Consider the following 19,613-nt stretch of genomic DNA (forward strand, 5'->3'; position numbering starts at 1 on the left):
GCAGGAAGTGCCCTTAACTAATGAACCATCTCCCCAACCCCCTGAAATGTCATTTTAAAAAGTTAGTATTTGGGGCTAGAGAAATGGCTCGGTTAAGTTGACAAAAACTGCCCAGTACGAGGGATGTACGCAGCTCAGCAGTGGGGCGCACAGCCCTGGATTCCACACCCAGTACGAGGGGTGTACGCAGCTCAGCAGTGGGGCGCACAGCCTTGGATTCCACGCCCAGTATGAGGGGTGTACGCAGCTCAGCAGTGGGGCGCACAGCCCTGGATTCCACACCAAGTACAAGGGGTGTACGCAGCTCAGCAGTGGGGTGCATGGCCCTGGATTCCACGCCCAGTACGAGGGGTGTACGCAGCTCAGAGTGGGGCACACAGCCCTGGATTCCACGCCCAGTATGAGGGGTGTACGCAGCTCAGCAGTGGGGCACACAGCCCTGGATCACTTTTTGTTATTGCTGCTAAAACAGGGTTTCTTTACACAGCCCTGGCCATCCTAGAACTCACTTTATAGAACAGACTGTCCACAATGTCAGATCAATTCGCCAGCCTCTGCTCAAGGATTACAGCTGTGTGCTACCACCCACAGCTGGCCAATAAGGCATTTACACTGATGAAAACAAACCAAGTTTGGGTTTTTATTTTAAGTCAATGATTGTTTTATTTTTGGTCCGAGGTTTGGAGAAAGGACCTGGGAGTTGCCACCCAGCTCAACGTTCAGTGTAGGATACATGGCTGACTTTTGGTTTCGGGGGTGAACAGTCTAATCCTTGATCATTCCAGAATGGGGTGAGAAACCTGCACTCATGGCCAACAGCTGGGATTAGAAGAACACGACCTCTCTAGGATGATGGGGGAAATAGGGACTCAACGGCAGGCTGGGACTTGTCACCAATTTGCCATTAATGTATGCTCAGTGACATCTCATGAATAAATGACACCCGAGAAGGTCCTGTAAGATATAAACTCCCTTGGGGGATTCTGCTCGTGCATCAGCCTGAGATCAAGCATTTGAAGTGCCGTGGTATTTGCTCGGCCTTGAGGGAGGGTCCTTGTGTGTGTGTGTGTGTGTGTGTGTGTGTGAAGGAGGGTAACAGGCAAGGTGGGAACATGACCTTTTGCCCTCCAAAGCTTGGGAAGCCCCAGCGAGCGCTGCAGCCCCTGGCAGTGCATGGGCACTGGGCGAAGGCTCCCCTGTGCAGACAGAGCTGAGGTTAGAGGTTAGTGAATGAGTTCGTGCCCCATACTCGGGATCCGGTTTTAAACATGAAATCTTAAATGAGGTCAAAATAGGACTTGCAGTTTGTAGCCAAACTCTCTCTTTCTGCAACAGCCGTGTTCAGTGGTGGCTGCCCCTCCATGGGAAAAGAGAAAAGTGATGGTTTGGTCTCTGAGAACAGGACCATGCCAGGACTCAGTGTGTCTGAAGCGGGACCGAGTGGCAAGCAGGTCCTATTCTTCTCTAGTAATCCCTTCGAAAATAATTGCAGCCCCAAACCTCTGGCCTCCAGCACATTTTCCACTTGATTAGAGGCCTTTGTGGGGTAGGCAGAGGGGCCTGCAGACTTGGACATTATGCCGGGCCCTGCAATGTCCAGCTGGGACTTTTTCCATCAAAAGGGGATTTTAGTAAAACCATTATCAGGGGCTTAGAGGACAAAAGCTGCTGAGCCGCAAACGAGGGGCAGATTAGTGGGAGCCGCCTGCTTCGGGCCTGCAGAAGGGTGGGAAGGAACACGCATCGCAACTTGCGCACAAGTGCCTCGATTTCCCGGCCAGACCCCGGCAGGTGAGGAAGTGAGATGAGCCTGGCAGCTGGGGCTAGTGGGCGGGGAAGTGGCGTCAGGGATGCGTGAGGCCCTGCGTCTGCATACTGGACTACCGCGTCCACCACACCTGGGGTTCTTCACCGTGACAGTCCACAGTGCAAATCAAGAAAGGCCCGCGCTAGGTCCCTTTTTAGGGCAATGGGCACCTTTTGGAGGAGGCAGGGAGGGCGGGGCTGGAGCATAGAGGAAGGAAGAGAACATTCTGTCAACCTGCAGTTCTGTATTAGAACTATGGGATCTTTTGGGTGATTATCTGGGGAAAGTTGTCTAAAATACAAAGTTCTGTCATGTCGGGGCTCACCAGCGCCCTCCCTGCTCCGCCTTCGTTCAGGAAGCGGAACAAGAAGCCTGAGCAACGGTAGAAGGGAGATTTCTGGCTGTGGGAGCCAATGGCCTCCTGGAGGGTCTATGAAGAGACTAGACTGGCACTGTCTGCCCCTCTGGAAGCCCCTGGCTTCTCCCTGTCTGCATTAAAGCTGTTGACATTAACCGCTGAATGTAGGCCCTTGGAGTACCAGCCGTGGGGCTCTGGGCAGGATGTTCCAGGCCCCGAGTACTATCGCATCAAGGTCTCAAGGCTCAATCCATATTAATGAGTATTTCTGCCTCAAGTGAAATTCACAGAAAAACTCTGTTCTTTAAAACCTACACTAGTGAACGCACACACGGAGGTGGGAGGAGATAAATAAATAAAAACCCTACCCTTGGCCCTGAGTGCAATTGTCCGAGGCCGCAGATAAGAGCCGCCTTCCCTCTGTGCGCCCAGGACCCGCGAGGATTCTGTTCATCCAGCCTCTTCAGCCTGCCTGCTTCTGTCTGTGTTGTGTGGGGACGACTCGCTCTCTCTTTTCGGCAGACGCCTTCTGTACTGGATGCTTCTTTCCGCACGTCTTGCTGTTCCCTGCAGTCACCGAGCCGTATTCCAGCAGTGGTTTCCACAAAGGGCCCTGGGAGATTTTCTGACTTTCTACTGATTTTCTCGTGATGCTGGGAATAGGAACGTTCTTCATGGCCAAGCCCTGGGTGCTAGAGGTCTCTCTTGCTCATTCTCTAACAGAAACATAAACTCTGTATTCGTGAGTTAATACGCGGGGCTCCACCAGCTCCCAGCCTAGTGGAAGTCTCCACTCCTTATCCACAACATCAGCTGCCCCAGACCCCCGCTCTGACTCCCTGACCTCAGAGTGTCAAGAGGACCAGGTCATCCGCTCCACCCTCAAACTATGCATCACTGTAGTACGCATCACTGCAGCATGCATCACTGCAGCAAGCATCACTGCAGCATGCATCACTGCAGCATGCATCACTGCAGCATGCATCACTGCAGCATGCTGTGGGATCTGGCCAAGGCAGCTCAGCAGCTCTTCTGTTTGATTTCAGCCACCTTTTCTTCCTCTCTGTTCTGAATTTATACCATGCAAGAAACCGTTCTTCTTTATTAGGACTAATGGGGCCCTGTCCCACAGATGTCTTCACTTGGGCCGTGAATGTTCTGCCTTCCTTTTGATAATTAAAAAGAATTAAAACTACGATTTAAACTCCCGATTCGTTTTATATTTTTCTTTCACAGTACTAGGATAGATAGATTCCATCTTCGTGTGTGACTGTAAAGTTTCTCCCCATTTGTCAAGCTTCGTGAGCACAGCTCCTGACGGTTTATGAGGATGGCACACACAGTTTATGAGGACCCCACCCCCAGGGCCACCAAAAGCAGAGCTGTTGGAACTGAGGGGCCTGCATCAAACAGTCACGCTCCAAAGACAAAGTGCCAGGCAACAGCTCCTGGGAGTCACCTCACTAGCATTTTCAGATCCAGCCTTGGGCTGGTATTGCTGCCAAACCTAACAACCTGAGTTCAGCGCCAGGACCACCTCCCGCTGTCTTCTGATCACGTGCACACATACATGCCTACATATACCAAAGGAAAAAAAGAGTAAATTTTTTAAAAAGCTAGTCTCAGTTTTTGGAGGAAATGATATTCCAGGTGTCAACTCTCTTAGCTCATGGGAAAATTCTTCGGTGTGAGGAAGTATCAAGAGAAAGGATCTGTAGCCGGGAGGCCACCAACTCATAGGCAATGCTGCCACCTGCTGACAAGATGCCGAAACTGCAAACTTAGTAGCTACAGGCCTCTAGTTTTTGTCTTCACCAGAGAACTATGCCAGCCACACTTTGACTGCTCTGTGGTGAGTCCGAAACAATTTTAATAAAGTAAATAACAGATGAAAACACATTTGCATATTTGCTACCTCTGAAACTGTTTGGACACAGTTCATGACTTCCTAGCAGTGGGATAAACCCTGTGTTCGTGTCCCTGTTTTATAGGAAAATGAAGAGTGTCACACAGAACAGGACACAAACAGGATGTTTTCTAGTCCTCTCTTTTTGTCTTTGTGCTGATAGGGTCTTATTTAGCCCAGGCTTGCCTTGAACTAGCTCCTCCTTTCTCCACCTCCTGAATGCTGGGGTTATAGGCATGCACACCACGGGTTTTGTACGTGCTAAGCAAGCACTCTGCTGAGAGAAGTTAGTAATATGTCCTCACCTTTCAGTGATGTTCTTATTGTCTGTCTTTATAGACAAGCAACAACGAAGCGGTTTGCTGCTGCCTCATGGTATCATTGGCAACACATTTCTCATCTTAGTGGTTATACATTTCCGGAATTCCTTCTGAATCTTTGGACATCCAGGCTCTTTGGAGTAGGGAAAAGATGGGCCATCTGCCCTCCTAGTGGGAAAACTGGTTCTGGCTATGGCCGTCTGACTCAGTGGCAGGATATGTGTATCGGGTGCACAGACTTCAGCATCGTGGGAGAGCCACTCACCTTCCTAGTCCAGGCTCTGGCAGCTTGATTGGCAGCCGTCTCTGTTCCCTGCGGTGGCCAGCTGAGCGCCTGATGGAGAACAGGGGTGACACAACCTGATTCTGACAGATTCCTCCAGCTTGCTGAATTGTGTGCACTTGAGATGAAGCAGGAAACTACACTTGCCGTTTTCATACCTGCCTAAGCCATACTACCGCCACCCCTGTTTGAGGTCAGGCAGTCTGAAGCAATGACACTAAGGTTTCAAATCCTGAAGGTCAAAATGGAAGGCCCTGTCTAGTTGTCTTTCGGCTGAGAATACAAAAATTATTTGTCTTGTCTTGTTTGTTTGTTTGAAGACAGGGTCTCAAACAGCTATGTAGCCTTAGCTGATCTGGTACCTACTGTGTAGACCAGGCTGACCTCGAACTCACAGAGATCCACCTGCCTCTGCCAGTGCTGGGATTAAAGGCGTGCGCCACCACTGCCTGCCCAAGAAGTATTTGTCCTAACGGGTAAACTATTGCAATTTCTCCCTTTATCTATCTGTTCAGTTCTAGGCTCTGTGACTTTCTTCCAGAGACTAAGAAATATCAGGACTGGGGGGGGGGGTTCTTTTGTGGGGGGCGGTGCTTGTTGCTTGTTTGTTTTCTCCTCTATAGAGACCACTTCTCAGAAAGCCTTGCCCTGCACTGGAAAGTGGGAGCGGATGTGTATGTTAACAGAGGTAGTTTGGGGAGGGAGTTCCTCGGGAGATACATTATCGCTGACCTTTGCATTGTATTTTGTGCCATTTCCAAATGAGGAAAGCACTGTTTCCCAAGACAATGCTGAATAACCTCATACTGCTTACAGAATAGTAACTGTGTCTTGAAGAACTATCTCCTTGCCATCTAATTCCAGCATTCTGGGTCCATGGTATGAGTGGTCATTGTAGACATAGTCCAGCTCCTGGGTCCGTGCTATGAGTGGCCATTGTAGACATAGTCCAGCTCCTGGGTCCATGCTATGAGTGGCCATTATACACAGGTAGTGTGGCCTGACTGACTGGTCCTTCCAGAGCGTGGATTATGCACAGGAAGCCTAAGAAGTGCCTGGTGTTAGCTAGATGAGGTGTGCACACTTGTAATCCCACTACTGGGAGTTCAAAAGCAGCTGTGGCTACAGAATGAGTCTGAGGACAGCCTGAGCTGCCTAAGACCCCATTTTTGTTTGTTTGAGACAGGGTTTCTCTGTAACTATCCTGGCTGTCCTGAACTTTTTCCGTAGACCGGGCCGGCCTTGAACTCACAGAGATCCTCTTGATTCTGCCTCCCGAGTACCAGGATCAAAGGTGTGTGCCACCATCACCCAGCTGGTGTTTGATAGTAATAAACGAGACCCCTTTACTCTTTGGGGACCCTAGAGAGGTGTAAGGAAAACATCTGTGCAGTCTCTTCACCCTTGAACAGAAATAGTTCCCACAGCTGGACCTTACGTTATGGTGGCTGCAAGCAAGTGTGCATAGCATGTCAAATGTCAACATTCTTAGCCCTGAGGCTGTCGAAAGGCAGCTTCAGCATTCCATGCTCTGGGACCTGGCTCAGGTCCTTGCAGACAGTGGGCAGTACACTCACCTCCACTGGCTTCTTCAGCACCTTGTAGGCTACTTAGCAACCTGGACTCTTCTCTGCTTCAGAAAGAACCTTGAACACGGTGCTCATAAAACATACCTAAGTTTGCACACTGTAATTCCTATCAAACAGGAATGATAACCTTGGGCATTCTGAGGCCTGTAGTGTTTCCACTCCCAAGATGCTCCAGGGCAGGACCTTTCTGAGGGGGTCAGAGTGATGCCCTGTGGTTTCAGAAGTACCCACACATTGGCCACCAAGTCTGTGCCAGTTTCCAACATCTTATTGACTTTATCAGACTTCATGTTCAGCGTGTAAAACCCAGTGTGGCCCGTTTGCCTGCTGCTGGCCAAGCTCTCCAGCATGCCACCCCGGGATGCCTGCTACCATCTCACTGAGTGGCTGTGCCCCTCCTGCGACCATAGACCAGCTCCCTTCTTAGCTGGGCTGTACCCTTTCCCTGTGTCACAGACACAAGCTCTTAGAAGTTGTTTTCTCATTCATTGAGTGCTGGAAGTGGAACTCAGGGCCCCAGGCACGCTAGGCACGTGCTCTGTCACTGAGCTACGTCCTTGGTCCCCTTCAGAGTTTGTTTTGTTGTTTAGAAGGACATGTGGTACTTGTTCCTTAAACAATTAAAAGTAGATGATAAGAATTTATACCCACACAGGGCATGGTGGTTCATGTTATAATCCAGAAAGGTTTGAGGCTGGCCTGGGCCACAGAGTGAATTCCAGGTCAGTCTGAGCTATAGAGAGAGACCCTGTCCCAGAGGAAAACGGAAAGCATTCTTTCCTTGTTTGGAGAAAGTGAGTACACTCTCGGGGCTAACTCACAGCAGCTAGGACCCTGGGAAGTGCACTGGTGCGTGCCCCCCTCAGATGCAGAATTACTGTGGCAGTGGCAGGTCACTTCCCTGGGCACCTGAGCACCTTTGCCGAGTACCACACGTGCCGCGTTGCTACAGGCAGCCCCATGAAGGCAAAACCCAAGCAATCCCTGGGAAAGAGACTGAAACTGACCGCGTGGATATTTCCAGCGCATCGTGGTGACCCAGAAGGATTTTTGCATCCAACAGGCCGAGGCTGTCTCGAGCCAGCTGTGTGTTTGCCTTTCACCGGTTTAAATCCAGATTTCTTACTTACTTTGTGACAACATTTGCTTTAAAAATACACTTAGTGGGGCTGGAGAGATGGCTCAGTGGTTAGGAGCATTGCCTGCTCTTCCAAAGGTCCTGAGTTCAATTCCCAGCAACCACATGGTGGCTCAAAACCATCTATAATGCGATCTGGTGCCCTCTTCTGGCCTGAAGACATACAGAAAGGCAGAGTATTGTATGCATAATAAATAAATATAAAAAAAAATACACTTAGTGCTGGAAGAAGTACACTGACAAAAATGACCGGTGTGGCCCTGAGCTTAGGTTTGAATGTAGCCGACTTCCAACTTTTCATCTTCCCCGCTAGTTTATCAGAAACTGCACACTTTCCTCCAGGGTTGGGAATGGCACGAAATGTAGGTCTTTCCCTCAACTAAACGGATAGGCTTAGGTTTTTAAAGGGTGAGGTTGATGAAGGGAAGAGAGAGCGTCCCAGCACGGCTTCTCTAGCTCCTCCCTGGCTCTGGCGGAGCTGAGCCAGGATCAGCAGCTAGGCCTTTTCCTTTCAGAACTGGGAAGGCAGCTGTCAGCTGCACGAGGTCTTGGTTGTGTTCCACAGACCTCCTCTGTTGATGAAAAGGCTCTTGTTCCCTGAGAACTCAGTGGCCCCTAGGGGCTACAACTTCCTCTTTTGCCTTTGAAAACCTGAGTTCAAAACTAGGCTTGGTGGTTTATGTCTGTAATCTCAACACTAGGGAGGCCGGGGCAGGAGGGTAGCCTTTCAAGTTCAACGCTTGACATTTTGAGTTCGAAGCTAGCCAGGGCTACATTATCAGACCTAGCCTTAACACACACACACACACACACACACACACACACACACACACACACACGAGGGACTAGAGAGATGGCTCAGCAGTTAAGAGCACTGGCTGCTCTTCCAGAGGACCCAGGTTCAATTCCCAGCACCTACATGGCAGCTCACAACTGTCTGTAACTCCAGTACCAAGGAATCTGACACCCTCACACAGAAAAATAAATCTGAAGATACATAAATAAATACATAACACAAAAAAAGAAACTCCAAGTTCAGATGTTTTCCATTAAGGATGTCCCTCAAGATCAACACCCTTCCAGGGAAGCCCCAGGGTCTGGAAGACAGATTATATGCCCTTACTTCTTTTGGGGGGTTAGGGTGAGGTGGGATAGGTTATCACATAGCCCAGGCTGGCTTCTAACTCAGTAAGTAGCCAAAGATGGCCTTGAGCTTCTGTTCTTCTGAGTACCACATCTGGTTTTTGTGGCGTTGGGGAACAATGGGCCTTGTGCATGCTAGGCAAGTACTTTTCCAGCTGAGTGGCATCCCGGCTCCACAGCCTTAACTTTAAAGAGAAAACTACAATGAAAGGAACATTTACTTTTTTAAAAGATATTTATTATAGATTCAAATTTAAAAAACTGTTTTCTTTTTAAGGGTCCTGGCGCCAGGTTTCAGTTTTAGTAAGTGTGAAGTGGGCAGCATTCTTGGAAGGGCCTCTAGCAGAGTTAAGTCCAGGGGACTTCCCCTCCTGCCAGCAATGCCCAGGGGATTCAGCAAGAGGGAGAATTCTGCACCACCCCCTAGCATGTAGCCAGAGGCCCATTGTAGCTCTGTGCCACTGTAGAAGCTGTCTGAGCCCCATTTAAAGTTGTAGTTTAGACACTCACTACGTGGAGAAGGCTGCCCTTGAGGAGACACCTAAAGAAGCCGATTCACCCCCACCTACTCCCCCAGGGGCTTTTTTCTCCCTCCTCTTATCCTGGCTCTGTAACTCGGACTGACCTGGAATTCACTCCTGGCCTTGAACTTAAAAGTAATCCTCCTGCCTCAGCCTCTTAGGGTTTATAGGCATGGGCTACCATGCCTTTTCATTCTTTCAGTTTCAGCAAATCCTCAAACCTTTTGTTTTCTGAAAAGTGACCCAAAGTACTGTTTAGCTTTCCTGCCACTCACAAATGTACAGGAACTCACTCTCTACTGTTCCTGTCTGTACAGGAACTCTCTCTCTACTGTTCCTGCATGTACAGGAACTCACTCACTCTCTCTACTGTTCCTGGTTGGTTGGTTTGTTTTTGTTTTTTCTAGTGCTGGGGAGTTTGTAGACAGGTGCTTTGCCACTGAGCTACCCCTCTCCAGCCTCAACCGGCTCAACCCTTCCTGTACCCTTCCTCTTTGAAGCAGTACCTACAGCCCAGAGTACACCCAGCTTCCATCTGCCCGAGGGTCATCTCTCAGGAAACCAAGGTTGAACCAGACACTAGATCTTCCTTAGAAGGGGCTAGTTCAAATCATGGTTCCCTCAGGGTTAGGCAAGGTAAGGCAATCTATGTCCCACCTGAAAAACAGAGACGTTTCAGCAGTACCACGTGAAGGCCATCAGGATTCCCAACATGTATTTTTTTTCCATTCAAAAAGGGTGAGATGTGAGCCTGTGGTCCCTTCTTTCCAGAGAAGCGCCAGATGCTGGCCTAGTTCAGGCCAGGGACTCCAGACCCATGACCTTAACTGTCAAACACTAATTTACCAACCTTGCAATATTTATTATTATTTTAAACTTCTATGTGTGTGCCCATGCCTGTACGTGCTGGTGCCAAGGCCAGAGGTATTCGATCCCCCTGGAGATGGAGTGGCTGTGCGCCACTGCGAATGGACGCTCTTAAGCACTGAGTCACCTCTCCAGCCCCTCAAACGTCCAAAAGAAACAGAAAATGTCCCAAAGTTGTGGTAGTGGGATTATTTTGCATGGTAGATGAGAATGTTAGCACGGTGTGAGTTAGGAGTGTTCCAGTTCTCAGGCCAGGAGACTATGGCTGTGAAACCCTGGGAGCCAGGTCAGACTCCTAGGAAGCAGGTCTAATTCAGACCACTCGCTAGGGGTCGTACTTTTGCCTGTTGTTTTGCCTCTAGGCAATAGCATTTAATAGAAATCTCCCCCTCCCTAAAGAAAGGGAAGACAGATCTAGTGTCAGACTCACTTAGAGCCCCTTTTGGTGACTCCAGGAAGGAACAGTGCAGCTTTTGTGCTATTTTCAACCTGGGTTCTAGCCCTGTCTGGAAGGATGGGCTGATCTAGGAAAGCCCAGAAAATGACCTCAGGAACAAAGTCCACCTATCCAAAGCCAGGGCTGAGACCCGCAGAACTGTGTGGGAGGGAAACTGCTAAAATTGTTGATATTCATTTTTCCACCCTGAATGCAGCCTAGGCCCTCACCAGTGGCAGAGTGGTCAGCCTGGGCACTACAAAGGCTTAAAATGCAAATGAGCCAGAACTTCTGGCCTGGCTCCCTACGCCCCAGGAAAGTGCTTGCTAGCAGTCAGGCCTGGAGGGAATGTTAAAGAGGAGCAATGCTGCCCCCTTGCCGCTGGACCTGCACGCACAGATCAGCACGCATGACTAGGCCAGCCATGACTAGGCCGGCCGGCTCGGAGCGCTTTCCACTTACCCTGAACAATGGCTGGGCTCCCTCATCTCTTACACTGTGCTCTCAGGGTAGGACACCCATAGGACTTGCCCAGAGCCCGTGACCCGGTTCCTCAGGATTACCCCTTGAGCTCACTTCCACCATCACCCCCCACAAAAAGAAACTGGCCGCCCTGGGAAACTGACTCTTCCAAGTCTGGTTTCTTTAAAAAAAAAAAAAAAAGTTTCATTCTGTTCATTTTCTTTCAGTTTCCATGTTGACAATTTAAAACCAGAAATTATAGAAATCTCCAGTGTAGTCCCATTTCTAGAAACAGCACATTTGGATGTCAGTGGTAAACCTTACACAGAAGGAATTCTCAACCATGAACTTACTCCACACGAACAAACTGAACTCTACGCCCTACTTCCGTTTAGGGTGTACACAGCGCCTCCCACTTTAGCATATACCCAACACACAATGCCTTAAAAATAATTCACAATACAAGGGGGGATTTTGTGCTTTTTTTCAAAAACATACTTCATATTTCCTCTTTTATTATATAAATATCAGTTTAACCTTTTACTGTAAGAATATAAACGTTTTAAGAGGATCTTTGTTATCATTTATACAAATTCACAAACAGTACAATTAATTGATAAAGGTCTCTGGGTTTCTCCATGGTCTCATGTTGCTGTGGAGGACTCTAAAAAAATAAACAAACAAAATATCCAACAAAAATATACATCCTACTCAAAAGCGATTTTTTTTTAAGCCACAGTCCCAACCCCCCACCAAAATAAAGCCATCTATTCCTCCATTTAGAACAAAAGCTTTTCAGCCCCGCAAGCTCCCATTTGATAAACAGAACACAGATAGACGTGAAGTTCAGTCTCCTCCCTTCACAGTACAGCCCCAGGCTCTCTGCAGGCCTTCGCTCAGCTCTCCCGACAGGAAGCCTTGCTAGGTAACCTTTTTGTGGGAAAACTTGGGAAGAGGGTTGGGGTGGGGCATAATTTGCATATATAATACTCCTCTTCGAGACTCAGTCTGCATCTCAAGCAACAAAAAGGCAGTTCTCTCATTTCTCCCGTACATTTGTGCTATAAATTAAATCAAGATTTAGAAACATGGTTGGGCCCAATAGACAAGGGGAAAAAGAAAAGTCACAGCCAGGATGCGGAAGTGGGGACACACTGGGTAGATGGAGGGTGGCAAGAAGCCAAAACAAAAAAGACATACAAACCCAGTGGGCATCTTTCCAGTCGAGGCACAAAAATGTTTCAGTCTCAAAATATCTCTCTTGTAGAATTCCAGGGTTTAAGAGAAAAAAAAACTAAAACGAGGTAGCCAGGCATATATATATATATAACTTATATATATATATAGAATATATAGAATATACTCAGCAGAAAAAAAAAGGGAGGACAATGATTTCAGATTTCTTTGAAAACGAAGAGGAAAGCAGATAAAACGAGTGAGTCGCAGAGTGCCGAAGGAGCGGTGATGAGAAGAGACTGGCTTACAGGGGGGATGAAAAGACCGGTGGAGCAGCGCTCGCTTTCTACATATTTCCAAATAAAAACCAGATCACAGTATCCAAATGAAGTGTAAGTGAAGGCAGACATCTTTCCTCAACTCCTCGGGGTTGAACCGCCTAGTCCCTCCCCGCCCCCACCCCATTTCCAAATGCAGTGCCCGGAGATACAGTTGGCGGTGGCTGAATCAGTCTCCATACCCTGCAGAAGAGTGGGCAGAGAAGCAGCAGCGTCCATCTCTCCACCCACTGGGAGAGGAGAGGAGAGTGGGCAGAGGAAGCAGAACCCCAGATGCAGTGGGGAGGGGCGCCCTAGGAGAAAAGAGCCCAGGCTTTGCGTCGTGGCCCCATGGCGGCCACGGCCATGAACGTGTAAGTGCGCGCGTGAGTGTGCGAGAACAGTGGTGGTCGTGGGGTGAGCAGGGCGGGGCAGGGGAATGGAACTGCCGCCCTCACCTGACCTTCTCACTGTCGGTCATCTGCCAGAGTCCCAGGTTAAGTACCTTGAGGCAGGGCAGCTGCGTGATGCGCTCCAGGCCGCGCTTGGTGATCCTGGTGCAGCCGTACAGGTCTATGCCCGTGAGCTGGCTCAGGTGCTCAGCGATCAGCTCCAGGCCCTTGTCCGTGATGCGCACACACTGTCCAATGTTGAGCGTGCGCAGCCCGTGCATCTGCCGCACCATGCGGTTGATGCCATCGTCACTGATATGGCAAGAGCAAAGGGAGAGGGACTTGAGGCCGTCCAGTCCCTGGGCTATGTAAGCCAGACTCTGGTCTCCCACCTTGTCACAGAAAGACACATCCAGACCGGAGAGGCGCAGGCTGCCCATGGCCAGATGCATGATGCCCGTGTCGCTGATGTTGTCGCACGAGCGCAGGTTGAGGCTGCGCAGGCTGCCCATGTGCGACAGGTGCAGAAGGCCCGCATCCGAGATGCCGCCGCAGAAGCTGAGGTTGAGGAGCCGGAGGCCCGTCAGCCCTCGCGAGATGTGCTTCAGGGAGAGATCCGTGAGTTTCTGGCAGTCCTGCAGGGTGAGCTGCTCCAGGCCCAGGCAGCCCTCGGCAGCGCTCCGCGTCATGCCGGCCAGGTGCCCGATGCCCACGTCCGAGAGGTGGCGGCAGCTGCGGAGGTTAAGGCTCTTGAGGCGCTGCAGCCCCCAGGCGATGAGTAGAAGGCCGGTGTTGGTGATGTTGCTGCAGCCCCCCAGCTCTAGCACCTCCAGGCCCTTGAGGTACTGGGCGATGCGGCCCAGGCTGCTGTCGGTGATCTGCTTGCACAGGCTCAAGTTGAGAGCGCGCAGCGAGCCGATCTCCTGCACGAACGCGTGGCCCAGGCCGTTGTCGGTGAGGTTGTAGCAGCCGCTGAGGTTGAGGCTCTCGATGTTCGCCATGCCCTGGATCACGTAGCTGAGGCTGCGGCGGAGGCTGAGGATCTGCACGCGGCGGATGCCCCGGGCCTGCAGGCTGGGGAACAGCGACGGGTTCGCCCGGCGCAGGTGCAGCTTGGCCTCCACGCCCCGCCACACCGACTTGTGGTAGGCGGCGTCCCGCCAGGCCGTGCACACCTGCGCCGCGCGACCCTTGTCTCGGACGTCCAGGTAGCCGAAGATCATGGCCAGCAGCTCCGGGAACAGGCACGAGATGTGGGTCTCCATCTTCCTTCAGCCGCTACGCCGCGCCGGCTGCAGGAGGCGCGGGCGCCGCCGCCGCCGCTGCCGCCGCCCCGGGAGGCGCCGAGAGCGGGGCCGCCGCGGGCCAACGGCCGCCCCTCCCCGCCTTCCGGCCGGGCCGCCGCTCCTCCTCCCGGCGCGTCCGAGCGGCGCTTCCTTCCTGCCGCCCTTCCCGCCCCCGCGCGGCCGCTCGGGCCTCACATCCCGGCCGGGGCGGGCGCCGCGTCCGCGCCCGCGCGCCGCCGCCGCCCCGCGCCCTGCGGCATCCCGCGCCCGGCCGCGTCGCTGCTGCGCGCGCCGGCGAGGCCCGGGCCGGGCGCTCGGGCTTCGGACGGCTTCCTGCTGCCTTTGTCTGCCGTCCGCGGTTCAAACCGCCCAGCCCCGGGCTGTCCGCACTCGGCCGCCGCGCGGGGGGGACTCCGAGGCCGTCGCGCGCCGCTCTTCCCCCGCCTGGGTTGGGCGAGTCCGGCTCACGGCTGCGGGCGGCGGGACGCTACGGAGTCACCGGGGCCAGCGGGCTCGCACCTCCGGAGTCGGCTGGCCGCGCTGCTCCCTCCGCGTCATCCGCGCCGGCTCCCCCGCTCAGTGGTACGCGCCCGCGCCGCCGGAACTGGCGGAGCCGTTTCCCTGGCAACCGGGCTCTGCCCTCGGCCGCGGACGCTTAACCCCATCCGCGCCGGGATGGCCCGCAGCCGCGCCGCACCACGCAGCCCCTGCGAGAGCCGGGGAGCCCACGTCCGCCCCCTCGGTATCCACGCTTCCTCTGCGTCCTGGCTCGCCCGCACACTCCATCGTCACTTGCCTGCTTCCCGCAGCGCCTTTAACCATCTCACCACACCCACTGCCCCAATCGGGCGGCCATCCCACCATTCCTTTCTCTCAGTATTGAGTCTTAAATTAGAGGAGAAACTGGGTTTTAGTCAGCGTAGTTTGACAGTCCCCGCTGTAGAAATTTCTGGAATTGTCCAGGGTGCCTTCCTCCTACCATCTGGTTGTTTCCGTAAACCCATGTGAGTTCCTTTCCCTTTCAACTTTATTTGTCAAAACTCTGCCCTCTCCTTTGCTGCCTAGCCTCCTCCGGGTTTTGTCTTCTAGAGCACAGGTTGCATGGCCCCGCTGTAGGAACACTTCATACATTCTATGTGCGGACACACATACACGGGTAGGTTTGATTGAAGACCCTCCAGCCCTGTGCTTTCTGTGTGTTTTATGAAGCTAGGGCAGAGCTCAGTTCTACCGTGTAGTCTCGGGTCTTAAATGTCCTCATGAAGGGTAGGATTTCAGAATTTTAATTTTACTTCCCCTGAGCCAAGCGAAAAGGACCCTGTTGAGAGAAAAAGACCCTGTGAATTATAAGTCAGACTGTTTTGTATCTAGGTGCACGAATTTGTAACTTCTCTGTCCCCTTGCGTCTGTGGGAAACTGAACTTTTTTTTATTACGTTGTATTTGTTTATGGTGGGGAGGGGTGGACGTGTTCTACAGACAGCATATACAGGTCAGAGGGCAGCTTGAGGGAATGGATCCGCTCCCTCTACCACGTGGATTCCGGAGGCTTAGTCATGAACTTCCTGGCTGACATCTCTTTCTGAAGATTTTAGATGTATTCCAATTCGGAATATGGTCTCCTACGTTTTTAGGCACTCTTTCCTAAGTAGCAGATACTTGTTAGACCCAAGTCCATGCAGAAGTACTAACAGGCATAATAAACAGTAAATCCCATCCAGTTGTTCTTAAATCAGGAAATGCAGAGTCTAAAATTCTTGCAGCCTTGTTATCTCACATGTCACATTCTGTGAGGCTTTTTACGGCCTTCCTGAATAATAGCCCACATTATCAAAGGTAACTCCTGACGTACAGTGTAACACTTCCGCCTAGACCTCAGTTTGTACCTTCTGCTTCAAAGGGGAGACACTGGACATGGGATGGGATGGCAACACGGGACGTGTCACAGATGGACATGCGAGGACACACAACTGTTCTCCCCTCTACTGTGAGGCCTGGGGGTGGATACCAGGCCCGCAGGCTTGGCAGTGAGCTCCTTTCTTGGTGAAATATCTTTCCAGCCCAAGCAGGTTTTTATCACTCTTTTTGTTCAGTGTGTGTGTGTGTGCGCGCACACACACTCCTGTGCATGCCTTTGCACACGCAAGTGAGTGAGCCAGCCCCATGACACCGTGTGGAGGTCAGAGGAACAAGTTTTTGAGAGTTCGTTCTCTTCTGCTATGTTGGCCCAAGGAATCAAACTCAGGTCCTCAGACTTGAAAGCAAGTCTCTTTAACCATGGGACCATCTTGCCTGCCTTTAAAGGCACATTTAAAAAAAAAATGACTCTTGGGCAGTTTCTTTTATTTATTTGTTTGTTATTATGTATACAGTGTCCTGCCTGCATGTATGCCTGCAGGCCAGAAGAGGGCACCAGATCTAATTATAGTTGGTTATGAGCCACCATGTTGTTGCTGGGAATTGAACTCAGGAATTAACCACTGAGCTATCTCTCCAGTCCCTCATTTTTGATGCTTGAATGTAGATGTCTTTGTATTTATTCCAAAGCACCTTCATTTACCTTCTTCTACCTTTTTTTTCTTTTCCTGACTGTCCTGGAACTCGCTATGTAGCCAGAGTTGTCCTGGAAAGAGTGACAATCTTCCTACCTCGCCTTTCTAAATGCTGAAATTATAACTGTGAAATTATAACCTTTTCTAGTTGCCTTAGTGTGCCTTAACCCCACTTCACACAAAGCAAAGTGTCAGGCCTAACCTATACAGTATGAACTTTGAGGTTTTTTTCCTTGTCTAGAAAGGTCATTCTCAGTGGCACATGCCCTTAATCCCAGTACGTGGAGGCAGAGGCAAGTGGATCTCTGTAAATTCGAGGTTAGCCTGATCTACAGAGCGAGTTCCAGGACAGACAGCTACACAGAGAAACCCTATCTCTAAAAAAAGACCCTATTTCTAAAGAAAGACCATTCTCCCCAGAACAGTCATCCAACGGCACCTCTAAAAATTGAACACCTCTTCTACTTCTAGCAAAACTTTCTTGAATTAAATGCTAGAATTTTTACTGGTACACAGCTCTTCATCTAAGGTGTTCAATTATAAGTTACAGGAAGTTCCAACTATCATATTCATTAGCAGCAAGAAACATTTCAGGAAATAAACACCAATAGGGAGAAAGCATTTGACACTGTAAAAATGGCCTCCCTTTCTGGGCCTCAGTTTCCTTATCTAACACTATTGGTGTCCTGGTGCCTTCAGGCGCCTTCCAATGGTAGCTCCACAGAGCCCAGCCCAAGTCTGGATAGCCCCTTACTTCCCCACATGCCTTGTTTCTAATTGAGGCTTCAGATGAGTCTTTTCAGAAGCCAGACCTGCTGGTACACTGCTATACTCTCAACTGTCCAGAGAGGCTGAGCAGAAGGAGCGAAGCAAAAGTGAAGCCAGCCTGGGCTACGTGGCAAGACGCTCTTTTTAAAAGCGATCAGAGGATTCTGGAAGTGGTTCCCTCTTTCCACCATTGTCTAGGGGTTGAACTGGGTTCTCAGGCTTAACGCGACTGTGTTTTCTGGCTGAGCCAGCAAGGCCACTATCTCTTGAGAGAGGTTGTTCTCCATTCCTAGATCCTTTTGTTTTTCTGAGACAAGCCTCTCAAACTGGAACTATGTATCAGAATGTAACCCTGAACTCCTATCTTGCTTCTACTTGATAAATGCTGGAGTATAGGTGTGCACCACCACATCCGGTCTCTGCTGTGGGGGAGCAAACCTGGGGCTTCGTGAATGCTGAGCAAAGACTCTATAAACTGAACTATATCCCCAGATTACTCCTAAATATTTCTTTTTAAAATTTAAAAATTTTTATTTTGTGTATATTAATGTTTTGCCTACATATATGTCTGTGCTGTATATGTGTGCCTGGTACCCATGGAGGCTAGATGAGGTGTCAGATCCCTTGGAAGTGGAGTTACAGATACTTGTGAGCCACCATATGGCAAGAAAACACAAATATCTGCTTAACATTTGTGTAAATAAGCACAAATAAGGTTGTGCCTGTTAGTTATTTTGTTGTTGCTGTTTTGGTTTTTTGTTTTGGTTTTTGTCAACACAAGCTAGGGTCCTCTGGAAGGAGGGACCCACAACTGAGAGAATGCCTCCAGAAGTCTGGTCTGCCAGGAAGTCTGAGGGCCATTTTCTTGATTAATGGTCGATGTGGCCGAGCCCAGCCACTGTGGGCAGTGCCACCCCTGGGCAGGCGACCCTGAGAGGTATAAGAAAGGTAGATGAACAATAGTCTGAGTCACATGACTCAGCACTCCTCCTCTGCTTTAGTTTCGGCCTTCAGGTTCCTGCCTTGACTTCCCTCGAGGACAGGCTAAATTATAGTCCTGATTTCTGTAACTAGTCACATGGTCTTAGCTGGTTTTTATAACTACCTTCCTTCACTCCCCATTCTGTGTTTTCTTCCCTCAGTAGGTCCTGGAGGGGTGACCCATATATCCATTCCTGAAGGGTCTGGGTCATTTATCACCCTGCCTAGATTGAACTGTGGTAGTTTCCCGTTGACCTTAATCACAGGATATAGTAACACTGAGAGATGCCCTAAAGCAGCTGTTCTCAACCTGTGGGTCATGACCCCTCTGGGGACTCGCATATCAGATGGTTACATTATTATTTATAATGTAGCAAAATTACAGCTATGAAGTAGCAATGAAATAATTTTATGATGGGGGGGTCACCACAATATGAGGAACTATAATAAAGGGCCACAGCGTTAGGAAAGTTGAGAACCTCTGCCCTAAAAGATCTCTTCCTCCACTCCCAACATAATCTTCCTTATCTCTTATTTGTAGACAGACAATCCAGTTTGCTCCGGTAGTCTGGATCAGTCACCCCTCCTAACACTGTTATTCCTATTTTAGCCCCATTGGTTTAAGGTGATCAGAAACCCAACAACATAAGCAGGGGGGAAATCTTAGCTTACAGCTCAATGCAACGTTTGCTGTGTCTCCTAGCAGAAACTTTCTCCCTCTGGAGCAGTATAACATCTCCCTATGCCAGCAGAGTATAAGGTCCTGGGAACAGGAAGCACATTTTTTCTTAGTGGGCCACTAGGGGTGATAGTGAGTGGAACTGTTCCCTTTTTCTCCCTTGATTTATGGTCCCATGAATCCCTGCTAAAGGAAAAACAGGACTCAAAGCATGTATAGCCTTATGGGGAACTCTGCCCCAGCCCTCGAGGGTATTACCACCCAATTGGCCCAGTAGCTGTGTATTTTAAAAGCTATTCCGCCGTCCAATCAAGCCAGCTGCTCTGTATATGACAACCGTATTAAGCATGGTGATTCCCATGGAAATGGGCCCTCTTCGACGGCTATGACGTGAGTTTCTTAGTCAGAAGCCATGCTGTGTGGAATACCGTGAGAGTAGATAAAGCGTCCTCTGAGTCCAAGTATGGTAGTGTTGGCAGAAGCATTTCATGCAGGAAAGACCAAGCTATGACCCAAATAAGTGTCTGTTCCAGTAAGAACAAAGTACTGTCACTTACGTGACGGACATGACCGCTGGCTCATCACCCCGAGGGGACGGTGCTCCATGGGGGTTTAGTATCAGTCTCGGCAGCT

The 19,613-nt window shown here is 50.3% G+C and overlaps 2 protein-coding genes across 2 annotated transcripts in view; one reads left to right on the forward strand and one right to left on the reverse strand.

Annotated features, from left to right (window-relative positions):
* Wnt5b (Wnt family member 5B) overlaps window positions 1-19,613 on the forward strand; it is a 110,051-nt gene that overhangs the window by 52,095 nt on the left and 38,343 nt on the right. The gene's annotated exons all lie outside the window — the stretch shown is intronic.
* Fbxl14 (F-box and leucine rich repeat protein 14) lies at window positions 11,033-14,568 on the reverse strand. The gene has a single exon (XM_075982964.1). It carries the CDS (start codon window positions 13,978-13,980, stop codon window positions 12,778-12,780), a length of 1,203 nt encoding a protein of 400 aa, XP_075839079.1. The 5' UTR covers window positions 13,981-14,568; the 3' UTR covers window positions 11,033-12,777.

Source organism: Microtus pennsylvanicus, chromosome 8 (genome assembly GCF_037038515.1).
Source record: "Microtus pennsylvanicus isolate mMicPen1 chromosome 8, mMicPen1.hap1, whole genome shotgun sequence".
Lineage (NCBI taxonomy): Eukaryota > Metazoa > Chordata > Mammalia > Rodentia > Cricetidae > Microtus > Microtus pennsylvanicus.

What these genes read in the sequence shown, in the direction of transcription:
- Fbxl14 (XM_075982964.1), bottom strand. Translation starts at nt 13,980, where the DNA reads ATGGAGACCCACATCTCGTGCCTGTTCCCGGAGCTGCTGGCCATGATC.